General features: G+C 50.2%; 1 protein-coding gene across 1 annotated transcript in view; it reads right to left on the bottom strand.

The window, feature by feature from the left end:
- Positions 1–6,540: 6,540 nt before the first annotated feature.
- The window catches only part of CUNH10orf107 (chromosome unknown C10orf107 homolog), a 158,426-nt gene continuing 142,050 nt past the window's right edge, over positions 6,541–22,916 (bottom strand). The window contains exons 7-9 of the mRNA XM_019507902.1: positions 14,027–14,137; positions 13,464–13,604; positions 6,541–7,426 (exon numbers count right to left, since the gene is read on the bottom strand). Of these exons, the coding sequence (XP_019363447.1) occupies positions 7,352–7,426; positions 13,464–13,604; positions 14,027–14,137 (327 nt within the window). The 3' untranslated portion in view covers positions 6,541–7,351. The remainder of the gene's footprint in view (positions 7,427–13,463; positions 13,605–14,026; positions 14,138–22,916) is intronic.

Genomic DNA, 22,916 nt, shown 5'->3' on the forward strand with positions numbered 1-22,916 from the left:
TTTAAGAGAGGGACTATACCTCAGAGAAATACAAAGGTAGTTTAAATCCATTTTTGCACACACTCTCTTGAGCTGTACTGTGAGTTTCTGGGTTATATCCAAGGTTTAAGGCAGTAGTATGCAGAAAAAAAGTTTTAGCATTAGAAATGCTGTGGTTCAGTAGCAATGATTTCTGCAAAATGTCATGGAAATAAAGAAGGATCCCAGGGGGCAGTGTTGGGTGGAAGTATTAAAGTAACCTATATAAAATAGGGGCAGAAAGAGAGGTAGAAAGTTTAACACATTGAGAATGTAAAAAATCTTGAGACAGAAGATGCCTAAAAACTCAAAAATAAATTCTGAAAAATCACAGCACCAGGGGTAATATATAGAGGAGGGTTTGTAGGTGATTGCACAACAAGTGCAGCCTATAAAAACACTCTAATAAAAATGTATTACACTTGGAATAAAACTTGTCAGATAAGTTTTATGCATGCACCTGGGGAAAAAAATGTACCTGAACTCAGAAATGGCTACTCAAATGTACATTTCTGCTTAATTGCCTGATCTGCATGTACAAGTGTTGAGTTTGCACATACCATGTATTCTGTGGTCAGAATGGCAGTGGATTTTTGCAGGGACACCCATTTTGTCCACTTGTGAAAACTAGAATGTCATATCTGTATGAAATGGCTGATAACTTTTTTGATATGTTTACTAATGGTGATGTTTCAAATACAAGTCCAGGTTTGGTGCAGTGGAATAAAGATTTGATAAGAGAAGCTCATGAAAAGACAATGTTAATAGATGACAGAAACTATTATTTCTCCTTGTGTATTTTCCCCACATTTTTAAAGCTGGGCTCTTGTTCGTGGAACAGCTTTTTTTTTCCTTCTTCAAATTATTTCTTCATTGACTTAACTATCCAGTCTGCTCCACTAAAAGGCTGTTTTCACTGCCAAAAAGGTGTTCTTCTAATACGAGGTTGTCCAACAGGACTGCATGAAGCTTTGGTAGCCGCTTAAATTCGGAGGAGATTCGGCCCGATTTGGTGGCTGAAGCTCTGAATCCAAATCAAATCAGGACACCAATTAAAAGGTCTGAATTGAATTGAAAGCCTCCAAATCTATTCAGAAAAGATAGAGTGCTACTTTGGAGATTCGTCCATAAACTAAACAGGTAGCAGTCCTTGACTCTGGACACAGCTGCCTCCAGCTGTTAAGTTTGTTGTAGTGGGCAGAGTGGGGAGAAAAGGAGTGTGGGGGGTCAGATCAATGCCTCCACAGTGAGGAAGGGATTGGGGCTGGGGCACAGGCTGAGGCAAGTGGGGTGGGACAGCTCATGCCACTGTGCATCGCCGGTCTGGAAGCTGCTTGTGTGGTGACTTGTCCAGTAGCTCTCGCTGCTGCTCCTACCACCAGTCCAGGAGGGCATGGGGCAGGGGCATGTGCCCCAGGATTTGCGCAGGGTGGGCAGGGCTGGGGCTGTGCTGGACAAAAGGCAGAAGGTACTGGGAGTGGGGGCTATACCCCCCCACTGCTTGCCCAGCCGGTACATGGCCAGTGCAAGACTGAGCCCCTGTACTGCCTCCAAATGAGCAGTGGCTTCACCTCAGCTGGGCGAGTATTGGCAGGGCATGTGGGGGAGGGGGGCATGTGCCTCTGGACCAGGGTGGGGCAGCCGGTGGAGCGGGGGCTATAGGGGGGCTGCAGTGAGTTTTTAGGTGGCATATGCCCCAGCCATGCCCTACTGCTGCATTGCTCAGCTGGTGTGGGGCTAGCAGGAGCAGGGCATGCGGGGTGGGGGGGGGTGTGCCTCCAGATCAGAGCAGGGCAAGTGGGGTCTATGGGATGGCTGCGGTGAGTTTTTGGATGGTATGTGCTCCCCCTGCCATGCCCTGCTGTTGCTTGACCAGCCAGGGTGAAACCGCTGCTTGTCTGTGAGGTGGGGGGAGGCCAGACCAGCTCCCACTGCTATGCACCAGTTGTCCAGGGCCAGTGCAGTGGCTCAGTCTTGTGTTGGCCAAGCAACAACTGGGAGAGTGGGGGGGCATAGGCCCCGCTCCCAGTGTCTTCTGCCTTTCACCCAGTGCATCCCTGGCTCTGCCTGCCCCACACAGATCCAGGGGCACATGCCCCAGCCCCATGCCCTCCCAGACCAGTGGTGCACAGCAGCATGAACCACCCCACCTCCTCTCTGGCCAGAGCTGCACTCCGGGTGGTAAGCCCCCACTGCCAGGCTGCACTCTGTGGGGTGGGCAGAGCCAGGGCTGCATTCTGGGAGGCTAGCCCCAGCCACCCACCACTGGGCTGTGCTCTGTGGAATAGGTGGAGCCAGGGCCTGGAGCTCAGCCTTGGCCAGGGAGGGGGTGGGGTGGCTCACACTGCTGTGCACTGCCAGTTCGGGAGCTACTGGTGTGGTGGCTTGTCCAGTGACTCTCATCTTGCTCTTGCCACTGGTCTGGGAGGGCATGGGGTGGGGACATGTGCCCTAGGATCTGCGCAGGGCAGGCAGGGCTGGGGCTGTGCCGGGAGAAAGGCAGAAGGTGCTGTGAGTGGGGGCTATACCCCCTGCCACTCATGCAGCAGGTACAGGGCTGGCATGAGACTGAGTCACTGCACTGCCTCTGAACAAGTGGTGCACAGCAGTGGGAGCTGGCCTGGCCTCCCCACATCTCACAGATGAGTGGTGGCTTTGCTCTGGCTGGGCAAGTGGCAGCAGGGAATGGGGGGGGGCATGTGCCACCTGAAACTCAATGCAGACCCTCCATAGCCACTGCTCCACTGACTGCCCTGTCCCGATCTAGAGGCACACTGTTCCCCTTGGCATGCCCTGCTGTCACTTGCTTACCCAGGGCAAAGCTGCTGTCCATTCAGAGGCAGCACAGGGGCTCAGTTTTGTGTTGGCCCCACAGTGGCTGGGTGAGTGGGGGGACATAGCTGCTGCTCCCAGCACCTTCTGCCTTTTGCCCAGCACAGGCCTGGCCCTGCCTGCCCCACACAGATCCTGGGGCAAACACCTCCACCCCATGTACTTTTGGACTGGTGGCAGAAGCAGCAGCAAGAGCTGCTGGACAAGTCACCACATGAACAGCTCCCAGACCGGTGGCACACAGCAGCATGAGCCACCCCACCCCCTCTCTGGGCAGTGCTTACTGCTGCCCAGGTCCCATCCCCATTCCCAATCCCTTCCTCACTGTGGGGGTGTTGATCTGCTCCCCACCCATGCTCTTTCCTTCACCCCTCCACCCACAACAACGGACTTACTAGCTGGAGGCAGCTGTGCCCAGCATTGAGGACTGCTGCCTCCGTGTCTATGGCCAAATTTCTGAAGCATCACTGAATTTTTGGATCCAGTTTGGCCGAATCGAATCAGGACAGTGATTCAAATCACTGAACTGAATCACTGTCCCTCCAAATCAGCCAAATCCAAATCAAATACTTGCAGCTTGGCACAGGCCTGCTGTCCGACTTCTCAGCAGCTGGGGGCCACACACCACAGAAGCCTGCACTAGCAGGTGGCATGGCATATGGGCCACACCAGAATAAGCATGGGCTCTGGAGCTCACAGGTACTTCCCCCCTTTCTGCATCATGCACACAGACGCTCTCCACCATGCACATCCACGCATTCCAGACTACCTTCAGCTTCCCAGCCAGGGGCTCTCCCACACTGTATCAGACTGCATGGTTGCTCAGTGCCACATGCTATGCCAAGCTACCCTGCTCTGTCCCACCACTTGGGGCAGGAGCTTGAAACAAAGCCACAGACAAAGTGATGAGGGAAGCAGCACCTGGGTAGGAATGGGGGGTGGGGCTGGGGAGAGTGCATAGCTCCCAGCCTGCTAACCACTGGCAAAAGGCAGGGACAGAAACTCCACGGCTTTCCCCTCCTCCTTGCTCCAGTGGAGGGGGCATGGCCAGGCCCCAACCCTGGGCTAGCACACTGGAGGGTGGAAGTTTAAATCTGCTCCTTGGCCCACAGGGGACCCCACCTCAGGCCTGCCTGGGCAGGGAAGCACTGCCTGCCAGGCTTCTGCCTCCTTTCCTCCCCCTCTAGCTCCCTGCTTGAGGCTGCCAGGCTGAGAAGAGGGTGGGTGGGTGAGGAAAAAGGTAGTGGCATTGAATTCATAAAAACTTAAGCAAGAATAGTTCTCTCTCTGAAGTGAGAATGTATTGAACACAGAAATTTGCAGCCTTAAGTACACAACAAAGAACAACCAAAAATCTTCACCTAAGCTAAGATACAGCTCAAGAAAACACAGTGAGAGCACATGCAACTTACTCTAATTTAAAATGTAAACCAAGAAGACAAGAGAAAGACTTGTGTAAGTCTTACATAATCCTGATGGCCGTGCGTCTCCTTGCAGCCTGGTATCCAGAAAGTCCTTCTTGGGGAATCAGCAGGTGGTCCTAGGTGTTGGAGTGGAGATCCCTGTGCTCACAGGTGCCAGGGGACCAGTTACTCCAGCCCCAGTTCCCCAGCCTTTCCCCCCTCCCCTGTGGCCTTGCAGAGCTGAGGGGAATTACACTCTCTCCCCCTCCCCTTATCAACTTGCTTGACTGCCTCAGTCTCTTCCAGAGGTGGGCAGGGCAGGTGTGGAGTCTGCTGGTCTTTTGTCATTTTATAATGTAAATGTAGTTCTTTGCTTTCTTTGCTCACACCAGCCCAAGCAGACCCTCACAGGCTGTTGACCCCCCGCTTCAGCAGGGAAAAGTCTGGCAGGAGCTGCCTCTGACCCCCAGGCAGACCCAACTGCAGTCCCAGCAGGGGTTTCCACCCCACCCCCTTATCAGCCAGCCCTCACTGCTCCAGCTATGGAGCAGAGGGACACAGCCAACCTTGCTTTCTGGAGCAGAGCTCAGCCCAGGGCTGCAAAGCATGCTGGGGGACTGTGATTTAACTTGAACCAGGAAGGGGCCTGGGACAGAAGTTTCATAAACTGGTTTGAGCTAAATCAATTAAGTCTGATTCTACATTCAACCAGGTTTATTTTAACCAGTTTCAGACATTTTAAAACTGGTTTATGTGCACTGAACTTCTGTTCCATTACAGGTTTAAACCAGTTTCTGATAACTTAAACCAGTTTATCTGTAACTTCTGTCCCTAGCCTTTATCTCCATTAGGACTTTAATGTGGAATAGTTAACACACTTTAATTATTTCACATCAAATGCACATCTTTGTTGGCAGTGAAGACAAAACCAAATGTCTCTCTACTCTTTTTTCCCCCTTAACAGTATGTCCAATTTATGGTAGATTGAAACTCTTCAGGGCAGGAACCTGTTTGAACTATTTTAATACCACATGATCTAAAGAACTACATGAAGTCTGTTCTCAGCTCAATATTTTGCATTTGTTGAAATACAGCCTACAAAATTTAAACTGATTCAGAAGTTTTATTTGGTTCCTCAGCTATTTGCATTTATACTAGGTCTTCATATTAACATATTACCGTAAAATACTTAGTGTTCCTAGTATACTTCCCAATTTCATAGTGCTTTATAAAGCTCCCAAGAATGCTGTAGAATCTAGAATATGATAAGGATAACTAGGTATTGTTTAATGTTTGTCTTTATGCAAAAGAACATCAGGCCATTTCATTTAACCCTTCAGCAAGATGGTGATCGTTTTTACATTGCTATCACATTTCACACAGCTCTACTAGCTACCAACATTGCATACTTGCATAACACTTCACAGTAAAAGATACCCTTTCCTAATTAAGAGGTACGTTTAATTTATAAGGCCTACTTTCAAGCCAGAATCTCAAAAACACTGACAATTTTAATCTTAAGATTTTGTATGAAAAATTATTTACTTTATTGGAATATGAGGATATTTCAAGAAGATTTTAAAATAATTTTCATACAAAAATCCTTATGAGTTATTTTTTGTGTTTATACTCAGAACTGTTTGCATTTAGAGTTGGATCAAGGCCTCATGCATTCACTGACTAGTTCTGTAGATAAAGAAGGAAGAGAAACCAAGGGTGATAAAAATCAGAAGCATGAACATAATCAGCTGTAATCAGTTGTCATAGAGTTCACCTTTTCTTGACTGAAATATTGGTAAAGAATTGGATTAGGTAGATGAGTAATACATAAAAAAAAATTCTGTCCACAAAATTATGATAGTTACTTTAAAAGGTCATAAAGAACCAATTTGGAATATGTTCTCCAATATACTATCCACCAAATCCCACCTAGTTGTTTTGATTGGATGTTTATTTTGGAAATTCTAGTTGATGAATAATGCCACCTTCTGGGTGTGTTCTCTGTTCTGTACAAAGCAAATTCGTATGTATTAAAGTGAAACAATGGCAACAACATTCTTTAGGTAACCTTCCTAACCATTTTTCTTTATAACCAGTTTTAGACACGTTTTTAATTAATGTGTATTTTTACCACAAAACTGAGAATTAAAGAAAATTAACTTTTTGCTTAATATGTTATGAGAAACAAATATGTAGTAAACAGGTTTACTGAATAAAATGTTCTATTTTCAATAACCCATTGAACATTTCACCTAAGGTTTGTGTTTAGAAGTATACCTCATATTTATCCAAATACTTTCAAATGCTCGGGGCTCTGTAATATGAAAATTAAAGTGTTTCACAATTCCAAAACATAATGCATTATTAACCTGGCTTCCTGTTGCCATTTATTTGCTAAGTCTCATTTTGGACTGAACAACATGTATACAATACCCGACAAAATACAGACCGGTACTAATGTACACAGAAGTATCAAATGCAGCCCAAATGGAAAGATTTCTTGTGTTTAGGGAAAACTCCCACTAAAACGAGTCAGAGAAGTAGGAACAGTAGAATCCAATCCCGTATGGATGTAATTGTAATGTGATGCATATCAAGAAATATTAAAATATTACATTTTAACAAGTTTAGGAAACAATCTGAATTTAAGAACAGCATTGTAATTTGAGTGTGTCATTACTCATTAATAACATTTTGTCCTTATGATGTGTGTGAGGTCTTCATATAATGTTCTCTCTCTTTTCAGATTTCTATTTTGAAACATTTGATGAAAATATAACAGATTATGTGAGGTGAGGTGACATATTTTAAATACCATTTTGCAGTAGGAGGAAGACAAAACACTAGTTTTACTGAAAAATGTGAACATTTATTGTCATTGCTCATTAAGAGTCAAACTTCATTTTTCAAACTATGTTCGCACTGTAATTCCCTGTCTTTTGTTTTATTAAGTATGAACTAATCATTTGGATTAACACTTCTTAAATAAGCATTAAGTCAATAGCTATCTATGTTCAAAATAATTAAATTAATGCAATTGTTGTCTTCTGTTTTGTAGATTTCTGTAAAACTCAGTGCCACCCTTCTTGTCTAGCTATTTAGATCTTTGTTAATTTGTCTATTCTCTCAGTGTAAGCATCTTCCTGCATTTGCAGCTTTTCATTTATCTCAGACTGTGAAGAAAATCATAAAAAAGTGGTTACAATGGAGCTATCTTGTGCTGCACATTGTCTTTGTGGTTTTGAAATACTGTACTGCATTAACACAGACATTATCCTACATACACCTTCCTGCTGTGCAGACATTCTGGTGTTCCAGGCTGTATTTATGTGATAACACGTTATCATATTACTATGTACACTTCCAATGTATGGTATATCTGCCATGAACAGGTAGTGATATTGGGACAGCCATTTTTCTTATAACCTTGTGTTGGGAGATAGGCTAATTTGTCTGTATTCTAAGACAGACTTTACCAATAAACACAAAATCAGAAAAAAATTGATCTGGGATTTGGTTATTGCCACTGTGTTTTTTTGCTACAGATGTTTGGTTTCTAGTGTAATGCATTTCATTAAGCGACTATTGGAATTTATAAAACATTATTGGAAATAAACAGTAAAACACAAATTTATGAGATTCTAGTTGTCTTTCTAAACTACAGACATAATTCTGAATATATATTATACATAGGGACTCGAAAATGTTGCAATTTTTCAGTGTTTAAATGTTAATGTAAGATTTATAATGTAAGGTCCCAGGATTGTAACACATTTTAATAAACTCTTCATCAGTAATAATATGACAATGCAATTCTGGGGTGTGTCCACAAATGCAGGCATGTGTGCTTGCAGCAGCTCAAATAGAAGCAGTGCAAATCTGAACCAGGGCTTTTTGCCTCAGCACATGTGCCTGGACATGCACTTTGTTGTGGAGCAAATTGTGCCACTTGGGACAAAATAACCCTGCCTGGGTCCTACCAGATCTGGAGCCAGGGGGAGCTAGAGCCAGCACAGTATAAAAAGCTCCATCAGTATAAAAAGCTGCCCTAGCAAGCTTCTAAGGGAGGAGCCTCTGTGAGGAAGTTGGTCATGCCCCTTCCTGTCCCAGGCTGCTGCTATTACTGATTGCTGCAAGCTTGGTCTCAGAAGCTTCTGGGGAGAAAATGGCCAGGCCCTATCCTGCCTTTGACTGCTGTTAGCTACTGGCTTGGTCTCACAGTTTTTGGGAGTAAGTTGGCTGCACCGCTTCCTGCCTTGGGCTGCTGCTGCTACTGTTGCTGCCCCCCCCCCCATGGGGGGCAATCCTTTGCTGCATATTGCTGCTCCCCCTTGGGGAGCAGCCCACTCCACTGCATCCCAGCTTCTGCACCCCTGCTTCTGGCCTGCTGCTCAGCCTGCTGTCAAGCTGAGGTTGGGGGACAGCTTGGGGAAGGAGCCTGTGCTGCCTGTGGGCCTCTCCCCCACCATCACTGCTGGAGCCTAAAGGTGCTTTGCCTGCCCCAGCTGCCTTGGCAGGCCAACCCCCACCTTCACCTCCACTCTCACCAGAAGCACATCCTGAGTGGCTGAAATGGATGGCTCCTACCGTCACTGCTGCTGTTCCTGCCATCTGTTCCACTGCTGCCACCTCTCAGAAGAGAGGAAGATTCCCTGCTGCATCACCTTGCACCACTCAACACCAAACCTGCACTGGATTACTCCCTAATTGACTGATTGTTCCTGCCCTCCCCCACAGCTGCCTCACTGCATTTGATCCTGCTTTATTTTTCCTGCCTATTGCTCTGCTGCTGAATGCTTAGCTGGAGGCCTGAGGGGCTCCTGAACTGATCTTCAACAAACAAATCCCCTCCACTGCTCCAGCCATCTCTTACATCTGCCTCAGCAGCCTTCCCTGTGTGTTTTACCCTTGTGTGGTAAGTCCTGTGGTCCACTCCCCTTGTTGTGGGGTTTTTTGTGTGGCTGAGTAAGCCAGCTTGAGTCTCCCCAGCCCTTGTGTTCCACATTCCCCAAGCATAGCCCTCCCAGCTTTTTTTTTCCTGCAGGAATGTAGCTCAGTGAGATTCAGCCCCCTTCCTTTTCCCCCGTATTTCCCCCACAACCCTAGGCTGCACCTATTAGGCTCACCATCCCCACTGTACTTTTTTTGGTTTCCCCTCCCAGATATGAAGCAATGGCAGGGCAGGAACCTTCGGGGTGGGGGGGGAGATTCCTCCACAGAACTTTCTGCAGCTTCTACTATGGGGGCAGATCCCAGCCAAGCCCCCAAGGGGATGCATGCCCCTGCAGCCCTGACCCCAGAGGCAGAGTCCACACAACCTCTTTCATTGGTAGAGAAGCCTGAGACCTCTGCTGTGAGGAGCCAGCAGGGCCAGGGGCTCTCCCCTGGTCAGGCCTCTCCTGGAGGAGATCCCAGGGGCCCTACCCCCATGCCTAGACCACCAGTGCCTGAAGGGACCAGGTGAACCACACCAACTGGCACTTCCACTCACCTTGTCCCTGACTCTGCTCCCCCATCTCCAAACCCTGAGGAGAGTTATCTCCCTGGTAGTGGCCCTCTTGCTGGGGTGCCAAGACCCCAGCCTCAGCCATGTGCACTCATGCTGTCATCAGGTCGTTATCCAGTTGGCAGTGGGAGCATGGCTGGAGGCTCATAATTACTTTTCAGGGGCCTTAGTGAGGATTTTCTATATGCTGGGAGACCTGTGGTGCTTCTGGTGCTGTGCCCTGGGGCTGTTGCATGGGTCAGGTGAGGAGGGTGTCTGCAGGTCCCACTGACAAAAGGGGTGCCCCTACCACCAGTGTGCCTCCCCATTTGGGGCCCCCCTGGTATCCCATCCACAACTACCAGCCCCCCTGTGAGCTCAGGGGACCCAGCCTCCCAACAAAGTATGGCAGAGTTCCAAGGAGGGGGGCAGTGGTTGGGGGTGGAGAGGGAGAGGGCCCCCCCCAGCCATGCCACCACTGTAACTGTTCCATGGCCCCAACCCTCACCTTCTACTGGAGCCTGTCAGCCATAGGGCAGTCCTCAGGTGAAGTGGGTGTAGGTCCCCTCCAGGCACAAAGCCAAGAGAGAGGCCTGGGTGCAGATGGCGCCCTCTTATGTAAAGGACTGCCCCCCCTCCCCAGACTATCACATGGGGAGAATGAGCAGTTCAGCTTCTGGGGGCCTCTCCAGCTGTACCCAACACCCCACCCCCATGGAAGATTAAATGGGTTATCCCAATAAAGGAGGCTTCAGGGCTGCTGGACACTCCCAAAGAGAAGCCCATGAAGGAAGTCCCTCACACCACTGGCCAGGGCCTACTCACTGAGACCATGGGTGCTGAAGCTGACTCAGAAGAAGGTCTGGCAGCAGAGCCCTCCCCCTCTGATCTGGGGGAGACAGGGGCCCTGGGGCTCTCCCCATTGAGCCCTGGGAAGGGAGGTCCCCTTTCCCAGGACCCTGAGGCAAACACCAAAGACACCTGGGCTGCCTAACAGGTCTCTTCCCTCCACCTTCCAGAAAAACCTCACCTCCAGCCTGCCCCATGGTCCTGCACCAGAGTGGGTCAGGGTTGGGTCCCCTGAGCATCAAGCTGATCTTGTTGAGGACCCTGCACAGATACCCCCCCCCTCAGAACTCCAGCTCTACCCTACCATCTTGTGAAGGAGCCCTACCCCAATCCTTACCCCCACCCCAGTCCCAAGGGGTTACAGAGCTCTCCCAATCCCAACCAGAGTCCAGGGTTGTAGCAGACTGGGGAGTTCAGATGGTGCCTAAGGAGCCTGTTGAGCCCCAGGACCAGAAGGAGGGCATCTGAGAAACCAGCAGGCTCTATGGAGCCTGCAGACCTCTCAGTTCCAGTGGTCCCCAGGGGTTAGCTACTTGCATTTCTTGACTGTGACTACACCCGCCGGTCCGCCAGCAAGTCTTGGATTGCTGGGAGGATTTTGATAGCATCCTTGCCGCCCAGTGTGCTCGTGCTGCCTGGCCTGGCCCAGCACGTTGGACTGTGCGGAGCAGAGCTGCGTCCTCCCAGCCCCAGGCGGCTCATGCTCCCTGGCCCGGCCTGGTGCACAAGGATCGTGTGGAGCCAAGCTGGGTCCTGCTGGCCTTGGAATTGCTCATGTCACCACACAAGCAGCCCCAGGGCTGACAGGACCCGGCTTGGCTCCACACGGGCCCCGCATGCTAGGCCCAGTCCTGCTGCCATAGGAAGAGCTCGGCCGGTGGCAGGACCCAGCATGGCATGCAGGAACCGTGTGCCACACCAGGTCCTGTCAGCATGGGCCAGGCTCCAGGGCCAGCTCCTTCCTCTGCCCCCTGTGCCTGGGGCTGGATCAGGTCCTCGCCCCCTCCCCCCACATGTGGCTCACTAATCTGGCTTTGCACCAGAGAGGGTCACAGGGCTCTGGGAGGCGTGTCTCCTGTGCATGCCTCCTGGAGCCATGTGTCCCACTCTGGTGCAAAGCTGGACTAGTGAGCCACCGAGAGCTGGGCCCAGTCCAGCCAGGCTGCAGAGGGGCCCCAGGAGCCAGATTGGTCTGGCACATGGTCCCTGCATGCTGCACTGGGTCCTGTCACCATGGGCCCAGCCTGGTTGGGCTGCAGAGGGGGCCCAGGACCCGGCTGGGCCTGGCACGTGGTCCCTGTGTGCTGCGCCAGGTCCTGCTGCCACAAGACCAGCCTGGCTGGGTAGCAAGAGCAGCTCCAAGGCTGGCAGGACCAGGCTGGGCTCAGCTCATGGTCCCCCCCACTGCTGCTGTTAAAGGTTAGTAATGGGCCCTGGGCAGTGGGGGCTGGGGCCCTCCAGGGTGGAGCTGGGGTCCTGGGGGGGGCTATCCTCCAGGGTGCCTAGGATCCTGGGCAGAGGAGCTGGGGCCCTGTGGGGAATGGAGGCTGTGGCCCTCCAGGGTGGAGCTGGGACCATTCAGGGGTCAAAAAAAATCACAGGAAAAAAATGGATGCAATGAATGCTTGGCCACTGAGACCTGCTGAAAAACAGAGGCAGGCTGCCTTGAGCTGTGCTGCTGGACAGGCTCCATGTAGCAGAATTGCCATGGCTGCAGCCCTGGGAGGCCCCCAGAACAGGCTGCTGGGGCCAGCCCAGTGCTGGCCCCAGCCTCCCCTACCCCACGCATGGCAACCTGCTGTGTGCCAAAGTTTGCATGGCACAGGCATTCCCCAGGGACAAGTAGTGGAGATGTAAGGTGTGCCACTGCTACTTGTCCCCAGGGAACCAAACTTCCACACATGTGTATGCACCCTTAGGGTGCATCCAGACAAGTGCAGCTCCCTGCTGTAATTCAGAACTCTTTGCAGGGAATGTGCTGAGTTATAACAATTCCTCAGACCAAACAGAAGTTCACTGTTGGTTCCAGGGGTGAAAAGAATCTAGCTGCTGGCTTCAAACCTGCAGCTGGTTTCCCCTAGCAATGGCCCTTCCTTCCTCCCTTCTGTTCTGAAAACATCCTCAGCCTGGGATGCTTTCAGAACAGAAGGGGGGGAAATGGAGCAGAGCTCATTCTATGGGTTCTCCAGTCCACACTGGAGTGTGGGGTGGGTGGATCAACCCACCTCACCCTCTGTGTGGGCTAGAAAAACCCCAGACCAAACTCCCTCTTCTCCCTTTTCCCTCCCCTCCTATTCTGAAAACAGTGACAGGCTGGGAGGCAGTGCAGACAAGTTACTGAAGATGCTATGTTTTGAAATGTCTTCATCTGAACCCTCATGCAACTGTGGGATTGGGCCCTTTTAAAGTGCTTTGCAACCATGCACTTCTGCCTGGTCATGGCAATAGAGGAGTGGTTTCAGAGGCCACATCAAGCAAAAACTCACTTCTGTCTGTGCCATAAATACTTGCTATACATTGCAAAATGTCATGTTTGAAAATGTTTATTGTACATGTACAACACTGCATGTGTTCTTGCAGGGCATCTAAGGGAATTTTATCATTTGTATCAAGAAGAGCAGGATTTAGCTCATGCTTTCCAAAATTCATAGTAATTGTGGAAACATATGTTGTTATGCCCCTTAATCTCTATTTTTTGGATCTTATCTCATGAGGTGACTAATCTGCAAGCTACCTATAGCTGATAAATCACATTCTTACAGCATATGAATGGGTTCTTCTGCCCATATGGTGTAAGTACAGTTTACAGTCATTAAAGTAGGGGTTAGCCAATTAGCCAAAGTTAGAATTACTGAATATATTTGTAGTACTAGTACCTGCAGGTTGCCAATAACTTCATTTGTGATCTGACCCAGTACAGATTTAACATCTTCAGTGGTGAAACCAGTCAATGGATCTACTTTTAGGGATTCCTCCTCTGGTTGGTGTTCTTCTGGATAATACTCTTGATCAATTTCCTAACAATAAAATGCCATACAAATTGTTTCAACTTAAACATTCTACTGTTAGGTACAGCATCAAAATTCTCCCAGCCCCATAACACAACAGCCAAATACTGAGCTGGTATTTTCAAAGTTATGCTTTGGAAGTGAACTTCTGAATTTTCTTTTAATTGGTAAAGACACAGAGGGCACAATGCAGAGGTAATGCAATTGCTTAGAGGGAGATGCTTAGGAATACCAACTAAATTACTCCATATACCCTTCCTTGCTGACTATTTAATACAATAACAGTAACTTCATTCAATGTAAATATGAATGCTTCCAGTATCTTGATTGCACAAATAAGAAATGAAACTGGTGATTTAGTTGGTCCTTTAATGTGAAAAAGTTAGATGTAGATGGCTCATAATGAAACAGATATAAAAAGAAAACTTTACCTCTGCAGCTGGAGGCATTGCTATAAATGATGAATATATATTGTAAGAAAGACCTTCTTCTAGTGGAGCGGGGAAAGAGGTATCTGCAGATTTGACAAGTTCAATCACATTCTGTAGGGACAAAATCCCCCCCAACACACTTGTAATATAGGGTTTAATTATTTTTCATAGCTCTGCTATTGACTTTTGAAAGGAAATAAAATGTTTTGTTCACAGCAAAAATAGCACCTTTTCTTGCTAACCAGGTGCTTCACACTGAAAAGCTTAACAACCTCTACTACAGATTACCCTTAAACTCTGGCATGTATTTTCCAGAGCCTTCTTGAAAATGGAACTGGACAGTTTACTTAGAAAAAGGTGTTGGTTTTCCATTACTACAGTGCTGTATGATTTTGTTAAATTACAAATACTTTCCTAATCCTGTATTTAGAAAAGTATTCTGGAAATTATGCTCCATTTTCCACTAAATTTAATATATATTGTTTGCTCAAATATGACCCAAAATGTAGGTGGTATTAAAACAAGATTTAAAAATTCCAAACCCAAAGGACACCAGGAAGATTTCCAGGACTTTTAAGAAAAAATAGAAATATGGATATTTAACAATCAGAAAGACTCCTCTGCAAATTTTTGCAACCCAACTTTGTAGCATTGTGTTAGTATATAAGGACCTAAAAGTGAAAGTAAGGCCCTTGGCAGATGTTACATTTATCTCAAATTAATGTGTTAATCATGCACTAAATTGTAATATGTTACATGTTCAACCCTTTATCATAACATAATATGGTAAACCAGCCATAAAGATATTCTACGTTTAATGTGGAACTTCTTTGTTTATCATTTTTATGGCACTTTAGTTTGAACATGTAGCATGTTAAGCCTGACTGTGTTGCCCCACATGTGGGTTGCACAGCAAGATTTTTGAAGGTGCCAGCATGTTTTCAGTCATACCTTGCAGCCCATGTCACTGGTCCCTGATGCTGGGCTTCATAGCATGGCTTTAAAGGTACCAGTGTGTGCAATCCCAGGTCCTCAGAACTGCACATCTGGCATGCCAGGACACATGACTTTTGGGATCCAGGATAAAATTAATCAGACCCCAGTCATGCATGTAAACTAATATCTTCCAGCAGCCTAATAGTTACAAAAGTGAAAATCAGTTATTCATTTTGAGTTTGCTGGCTAACAGAAAAATCAAAAACAAAATTCCAAAAAGCAAGGGTATTTCTGGCTGGTATGTTTTACTGCATTAATCACATGGTTGGGGTAGTTGGAAAGCATTCTTCTTCAGGTTCAGCAAAGTTACCAAACACAAAAATCCTTTCCCCTAGCATATTTCCAGGATACCATGGGTGTGTCCAGATAAGTGCTGACATTTGGTTCCCCAGGGACAAGTAGAAGCAGTGCATAGCTACCTGCCCCTGGGGAACACCCATGCCAGGTACACTTTGGCAAGTGACAAGGTATCCTGGGGGTAGTAGGGGAGGCTGGGCCAGCACTGTGCTGGCCCCAGCAGCCTTACTTGGGGTTCTGGAGGCCTCCCAGGGCTGCAGCTGTGGCAATCCTGCCTATGGAGCCTGGCCAGCAGCCGCAGCATGGCTCCAGGCAGCCTGGCTCTGCTTTTCAGCTGTGTGCTCCCCCCCCATGTGCTGCTCTGTTTATTTTTCCCACAGCTTTTTTTTGACCCCTGGATATCCAGGAGTAAAAAAAAAAACCCGCTGGAAAAAAAAAAAAAGTAGAGCATCACACACACGGATAGTGTACCCTTGCTGTTCAGAGAACACCCGACTGTGTGGTATGTGGCACTGCAGACATATTTGCAGTGCCACATATTGCATGGGTGTGTCCAAATGAGTGAGCACATGCTTGTTGCTGCATCTCAAAGCAGTTTAAGATGCCACAAGAGGCACGCTGGAAACTAAAAATGTTCCCTGCACTGTGTATTTGCAGCACAGACTCTAAATCTGATACTGGGAAATCCTCTTTTTTGTTTTTTGTTTTTTGTGTTGTTTTTTTTTAAATAACACCCTGAAAAAAAACTGATGCAGGGTAGTCCAGCCAGGCCTGCGGCCATGTGGTTTTGGGCAGAACCAGGTTACTCTTGCTGTCTCCCAGGGTCCTGGCACCCCACAAAGGGGCTGGGCATTGGGCTGAGTTGGGTCCTGCCTCAATAGAGGTGGCTGGCACATAGGGATGCTGCATGGGGCACTTGAAAACAGGACCCAACCTGGCCCTGCCCGGCCTGACAGGTGGAGAGATGCTGTGGGTGGTGGCCATACCAGTCCTGTTCAAAGCCATGTGCTAGCAAGGTGTGCCAAGCCAGGTCCATTCACCATGTACAGACCCTAGGTCAGGCTGTGCTGTGCCACTGCAGGCTGTGCCTGCAGCAAGCCATGGCCCTGATGGCCCAGCTGGTGGCTGCATGCCACAGGGGGTAAGTGGGTGGAAGGCATGTGGTGGCCTATACCCACATACCCCACACTCACCCATGAACCCCCCCATACACTCATCCAAGAGCCCCACACCCCTTCCCACCCCTCTCCTGCAAACCTCATATCCCTCCCACATCTCACACCCTGCATACCCAGATGCCAGACAGGATGGGACCTGCTGGTGGGAGCTGTGGCTGCAGGTGCAGCTTTCCCCACATCCTGGTTAGCAGAAGGGGAAGGGGGAGCTCTGATTTTTCTAGAATAATAAAACCAAAACACACACATTTTAGAATTTATTTTATTATGATGGTAGAGGTACCGGTAGGCTTCCAAATTGCTTTAAAATTGTCAATATATCAAGAAAACATTTCCTAAGGTCGGTTGGTCTGTCTGTCTGTCAATTTATATATAATGGCATTTCATTTTAATCATGGAAGAATATGGATTTTTGGGTGTTTTAAACAGTGAATTTGGGATGTTTTATCAGAGAAATTGCAACTTTTAAATAGGAGATGCCAGGATTCCTGCTAGCGAGGCAAGTATCAGGACCAGGCAGAGTAGACTGCCCAGGGCTGGCACCGGGGACCCAGCTGGAGGGCAAATGAGGTGGCTGACCTCCTGGCCATCTGTGGCCAGGAGGACCTGCTTTGACAGTTCAAAGCAGGTCACCACAATGAGCACATTTTCCAGGCAATAGCTACCCACATGGCAGGGCACGGGCACACATGGCATCAGTACTCCTCAAAGGTGAACAGTGCAGCCACAGCCCACTGGCAGCTTGTCCAGAGATGCAGACAGTTCTGCTGCAGTGCCTATACCACAGCCCAGGTGGCTGTGTGGTCCCCATCCAAGTCTGGCAGGTGTGCAGATATAGGGCTGCAGGTACAAGGGGGCAGATGCTGTCGCAGGTGGCAGCAGATCAGAGCCAGGCAGCAATCCCCAATGCCAGAATGCTGCAGTGGGTAGAGGGTGCAGAGGCCACTCTAGGTCAGGGCTACTACAGCAGTCCAGCTGGCACAGGGGACTAGTGTCCCCATGTGTTAACTGGTTGGGCCTCAGAAGCTCCTGAGAGCAAGTAGCCTAGAGCGGCTCACCAGGGAAGTTTTTTATACTGCCTTCACCTCCCCCTGGCTGCAGATCTGGGAGTAGTGGGGCAGGGTTGTTTTACTCCAAATTTGCCCCACAACAAAATACATGTTGTACAAAATACTCCTCCCCACCCTCATATAGGTGAAGGTAGGGGGGTCAGTAGGTTGAAAGGCATGTCTACGACAGAGTAGTCCATCAGGATCTCCCTGAGGACACCCGCAGCAGCCTGGTTCCATTCCCTGCCCAACTGGTCTTGTGTGTTTAGGATGACATCAAAGTCCCCGCCAAGGACCCAGGCACTCGCGAGGGTTGAGGGTGCCAATGTAAGTGAACACCTGGAGGAAAAAAATCTGCCTACTCTGGGTCCCTTGCAGGGGTGTACACATTCAGGACCAGCCCCTGCACTTGGCCCCACAGGTGCAGCAGGTGCCCTGGCACCACCTCAATGTCCTAGAGAACCTCTGGCTGCAGGCTTGAGGGTGGCCACCACATAGGTGGCGGAGAGGGGAGTAAAAAAGTCCCTGCCTCCCCACTCCAGCTGCCAATTAGGTCTGTTGGCTGGAGTCATCAGGGTTTCCTGCAAGAATACCACAGGGTAACCCCCCTCCTGAAGGAAGGAGAGCACCCAGCATCACCAGAGATCCTTCCTGCAATTGTGGACATTGAGGGTCACGATCTTAAAAGACTTCATGGCTGGGGGGCATGGAGTAGGTGTTTCAGCAGGGGTCTCACACATCTCAGTGCCCAGTGTAGGTACTGTCTGAACCCCCCGGTCCACTAAGACCCCAGACTCTGGTTTGGATTGGGAGAGCTCTGTAGCCCCTTGGGACAAATGTCAGGGTAAGGATGGGGGTGGGGTAGAGCTGGATTCCTGGCAGGTCTATGCAGGATTCCTGATAAGATCAGCTTGTTGATCAGGGGACCCAACCCTGACCCCCTCTGGTGCAGGACCATGGGGCAGGATGGAAGTGAGGTTTTTCTGGGAATGGGATGGAAGAGTCCCATCAGGCACCAGGGTAGCTTTGGTGTCTGCCTTGGGGTCCTGGGAAAGGGGATATTCCTCCTCAAGGCTCACTGGGGCGAGCCCAAGGGTCTATGTCTTCCCCAGATTAATCAGAGGGGGAGGGCTCTGCTGCCAGACCTTCTGGGTCAGCCTCAGTGTCAGCACTGGGAGTAACCTCTGGACAGTGGAGTGAGGGGCTTCCTGCATGGGCTCCTGTTTGGGAGTGTCCAGCATCCCCAAAGCCTCCTCTACTGAGACAACCCTTTTAATATTTCCCATGGGTGGGGAGTCAGGCACAACTAAGGAGGCCCCAAGAAGCTAAACTGTTCCTTCACTATATGTGATGGTCTTGAGGGGAAGGGGGCAGAGCTTTGCACCTGGAGGGGATCTGCACCCACTCAGCCATGGGGTAGTCTTCAGGTGGACAAGCTCCACTAGGAGAAGACAAGGGCTGGGGTGGTAGGGCAGTTATAGTGGGGGCACAGCCAAGAGCAGGGTGTTCCTGCTCCTTCTCATCCCCTGGCTGCTGCTGCCTCCCTTCCTGGGACTCTACCAAACTTGGTTGGGGGACAGGGTGCCCCAAGCTCACAGGGGAGCTGGTAGTTGTGGCTGGGGTGCTAAGGGGGCCTGAGTGAGGAGGGGAGCTGGTGGTAGGGGCACCTCTCTTGCCAGTGGGCCCTATGGATGCCCTTCCCACCTGGCCCATGGGGCAATCATGATGCACATGCCCTGGACCAGGGCACTGGAAACACAACAGATCCCCCAGCACATAGAAAATTCTCACTAGGGCCCCTTGAAAAGGAATTGTGAGGCTGCCCTTGGCCTCCAGCCATGCTTCTACCACCAGCTGGATCATGACCTGATGATGGAATGAGTGCATGTGGTGGATGCCAGGGTCTTGGCACCCCAGTGAGAGGGCCACCACTAGGGAGATAATTCTCCCCAGGATTTGGGCAGTTGGCACTTCACCCCATGCCTACGGGTGAGTGTTGGAAAGGGGGTCAGCTGCCTGAACTGGAAGGGCCAGTGGTGGAGGGTCCTGGCCCCACAGCTGTGGGTCACCCTGCAGCTGCCTTTGCATAACTGGAGGGCTGCATTGGTGGGGCTGGGGTTGGGGTTAGGGTCAGGCTGAGTGAGTGTGCTGGTTGCTGTGGCACACCTGGTCCCCTCAGGTGCTGGTGGTCTAGGTTTGAGGGTGGGGCCCTTGCCATTCCCACCCCCAGCTGTGAAGGAGCCTGAAGAGGAGCCCTTCCCACTTCCCTTGCCCTTGGTCCTTGATGGTGAGGAAGGGGGCTTGGGAAGCCCTCTGGGAGGAGCCTGGGAAAGGGAGACCCCCTGGCCCTGCCGGCTCCCCACCTGAGTCTTGCCTGCCACTGCAGCAGAGGTCTCTGGCTTCTCTACCCCTGGAGGAGGTTATTTGGATTTAGCCTCCAGGGTGGGGTCTGCAGGGGCATGCATCCCTTTGGGGGCTTGGATGGGATCTGTCCACATAGTGGGGGCTGCAGGAAGTTCTGTGGGGGCATCTTCCCCCCTGCCAGAAGGTTCTTGCCCTGCCATTGTTTCACACCGGGAAGGGGAAAACCATAAAAAAAAAAGCCCCAAAAATGTATAGTGGGACTGGTAAATCTAATAGGGCAGGCTGGGATTTTAGGGGAAGAGAGGGGTAGGGAGGAAGGGGGCTGAAGCTCACTGAGCTACAGCCCCACAGGAAAGAAAAAGGGGAAGGATATGCGTGAGGAATGTGGGAGAGATGGAACAGACATACAAGAGCTGGGGAAACTTGAGCTGACTTACTCAGCCACATAAACACCAGGGCAGGGGGAGTGGACCACAGGACTTACCACATGGGCAAAAAAGCACACAGGGAAAGCTGCTGAGGCAGATGTAAAGGATAGCTGGAGCAGTGGAGGGGCTTTGCTTGTTGAAGATCAGTCCAGAAGCCCCTCAGGCCTCCATCCAGGCACCCAGCAGCAGAGAATTAGGCAGGAAAAACAAAGCAGGATCAGATGCAGTGAGGCAGCTGTGGGGAAGGGCAGGAGCAATCAGTCAATTAGGGAGTGATCCAGTGCAGGTGTGATTTCAGGTGCTGCAGCAAGGAATCTCCCTTTCTCCTGAGAGGGGATGGCAGCAACAGCAGCAGTAGCAATGGTGTTAGAAGCCATCCAGCTCAGCCACTCAGGGTGTGCTTCAGGTGAAAGTAGAGGTGAAGGCAGGGGGTGGCCTGCCAAGGCAACTGGGGCAGGCAAAGCACCTTTACGCTCTGGCAGTTATGGTTGGTGAGGGGCCCACAGAGAGTGCAGGCTCCCTCCTGAGGCTGTTCCCCGACCATGGCTTGGCAGTGGGCTAGGCAGTAGGCCAGAACAGGAGTGCACAAGCTAGGGTGTGGTGGGCTCTTCCCCAAGGGAGTACAGTGGCATGTAGTGAAGGGCCACCCCCTCCTTGTGGTGGTGGGACAGCCACAGCAGCAGCTCCAGCCCAAGGCAGGAAGGGGTGCAGCCAACTTACCTCCAAAGTTCTGAGATGAAGCCAGAAGCTAGCAGTAGCCAGAGGCAAGAAGGGCCTGGGTGTCTTCTCTCCAGAAGCTCCTGAGACCAAGCTTGTAGCAACAGCCTGGGACATGAAGGGGTATGACCAATTTCCTCTCAGAAGCTCCTGAGGGCAAGTAGCCCTGAGCTGCTGGCCAGGAAGTTTTTTATACTGCAGAGGACAGCACAGGTGATTCCCCCAGCTGCAGATCCAGGAGGAGCCAGGCATGGTTATTTTGCCCCAAGTGGAACAATTTGCACCACAATAAAGTGCGTGTCTGGGCACATCTGCTGAGGCAAAACCACTGGCTCAAATTTGCACTATTTGAGCTCCTGCAAGCACACATGCCTGCATGTGTGGACTCAGCCCAGAATTGCATTGTCATATTATTGACAGTGGGGCATGCCATGGGCGCGTTCACACATGCAAGCATGTGCGCTTGCAGCAGATCAAATAGAAGTGGTGCAAATTTGAGCTGGGGCTTTTTGCCTCAGTGCACATGCCAGGATATGCACTTTGGTATGGGGCAAATTGTGCTACTTGGGGCAAAATAACTGTGCCTGGCTCCTCCTCGGTATGCAGCCAGGGAGATCTAAAGCCTGGGGCCAACACCTGTGCTGTCCCCATCAGTACAAAAAGATGCCCTGTCAAGTATCTCAGGGCACTCACTCTTATGAGCTCCTGGGACCCAGCCAATTGGTACCTGGGGACACTACCCCTTGTGCCAGCTGGACTGCTGAAGCAGCCCTGAGAGTTCCCTGCACCCTCTACGCACTGCAGCAGTGTGGCAGTGGGGGCTGCTATCTGGCTGTGACTTGCTGCACACCTGCCAGGCCCGGATGGGGATGCACAGCCAGTAGAGACATCTGTCCCTCTGGGCCAGCTGCCAGTGGGCTGTGGCTGCAGAGCTGGTCTTTGTGTGGCACTACTGCTATGTATGCTCCCTGCCTGGCCATCTGGTCAGCTATTGTCCGGAAGATGTTCCCAGTGTGGTGGCCTGCTTTGAACTGTCAAAGCATGTCCTCCTGGTCCCAAATGGCCAGGAGGTCAGTCAGCTGGGTCCAAGGTGCCAGCTCTGAGCAGGCTCCTCTGCCTGGGTCCTGCCACTTGCCTCCCTAGCAGGAATTCTGGTTTTCCTTATTTGAAAACTGAAAAATCCCTGATAAAAAATTCCCAAAGTCACTTTGTAAAATACCCCAAAATCCATGTTCCTCCACAATTAAAACAAAAGACCACTAGAGAGAGAGAGTGATCAGTTGGGCAATGTTGTACTGATATAGCTACAATGTTACAGCTATTTGGAAGCCTACCAGTGTCTCCATCATCATAAGATGAATTCTAAATACCTATATGTTTTGCTGTTTGCCTTTGGTTTTCTTACCATAGAGCAGTTAGAGCTTCCTGTGACCCTTTCACTAACTAGCATGTGGGGACAACTGCCCCTGCAGCCACAGCTCTTGCAAGCAGGTCTCATCCTGTCTGGCAGCTGGGCATGCAGGGTGTGTGCTGGGGGAATATGAGGTTTGTAGGAGGGGGATGGGAAGTGGAGTGGGGGATATGGGTGGCTGTGGAGGGATGTGGAGATCTGTGGGGTGTGTGAGTAGGTGTGGGTGGATTATGGAGGGACTGTGGAGGGGGCCTGCTCAGGAGGAGTCCGTGCCCACTGCAGGGAGCAGCCTCCCTGCACAGCACATGGACTTCCTCCCACAGGGCTACAGTCCTCTACAGGGGTTACAAACCCCCCACAGGGGCCACAGCTGCCCAACAGGGGCTACAGCCCCCCCACAGGGGTTATACCTCTCCCACAGGGGCCACAGACCCCAAAAAGGGGTTACAGCCC

Source organism: Gavialis gangeticus, unplaced genomic scaffold (genome assembly GCF_001723915.1).
Source record: "Gavialis gangeticus isolate Ggan-Ray unplaced genomic scaffold, GavGan_comp1, whole genome shotgun sequence".
In the NCBI taxonomy this organism is placed as follows: domain Eukaryota; kingdom Metazoa; phylum Chordata; order Crocodylia; family Gavialidae; genus Gavialis; species Gavialis gangeticus.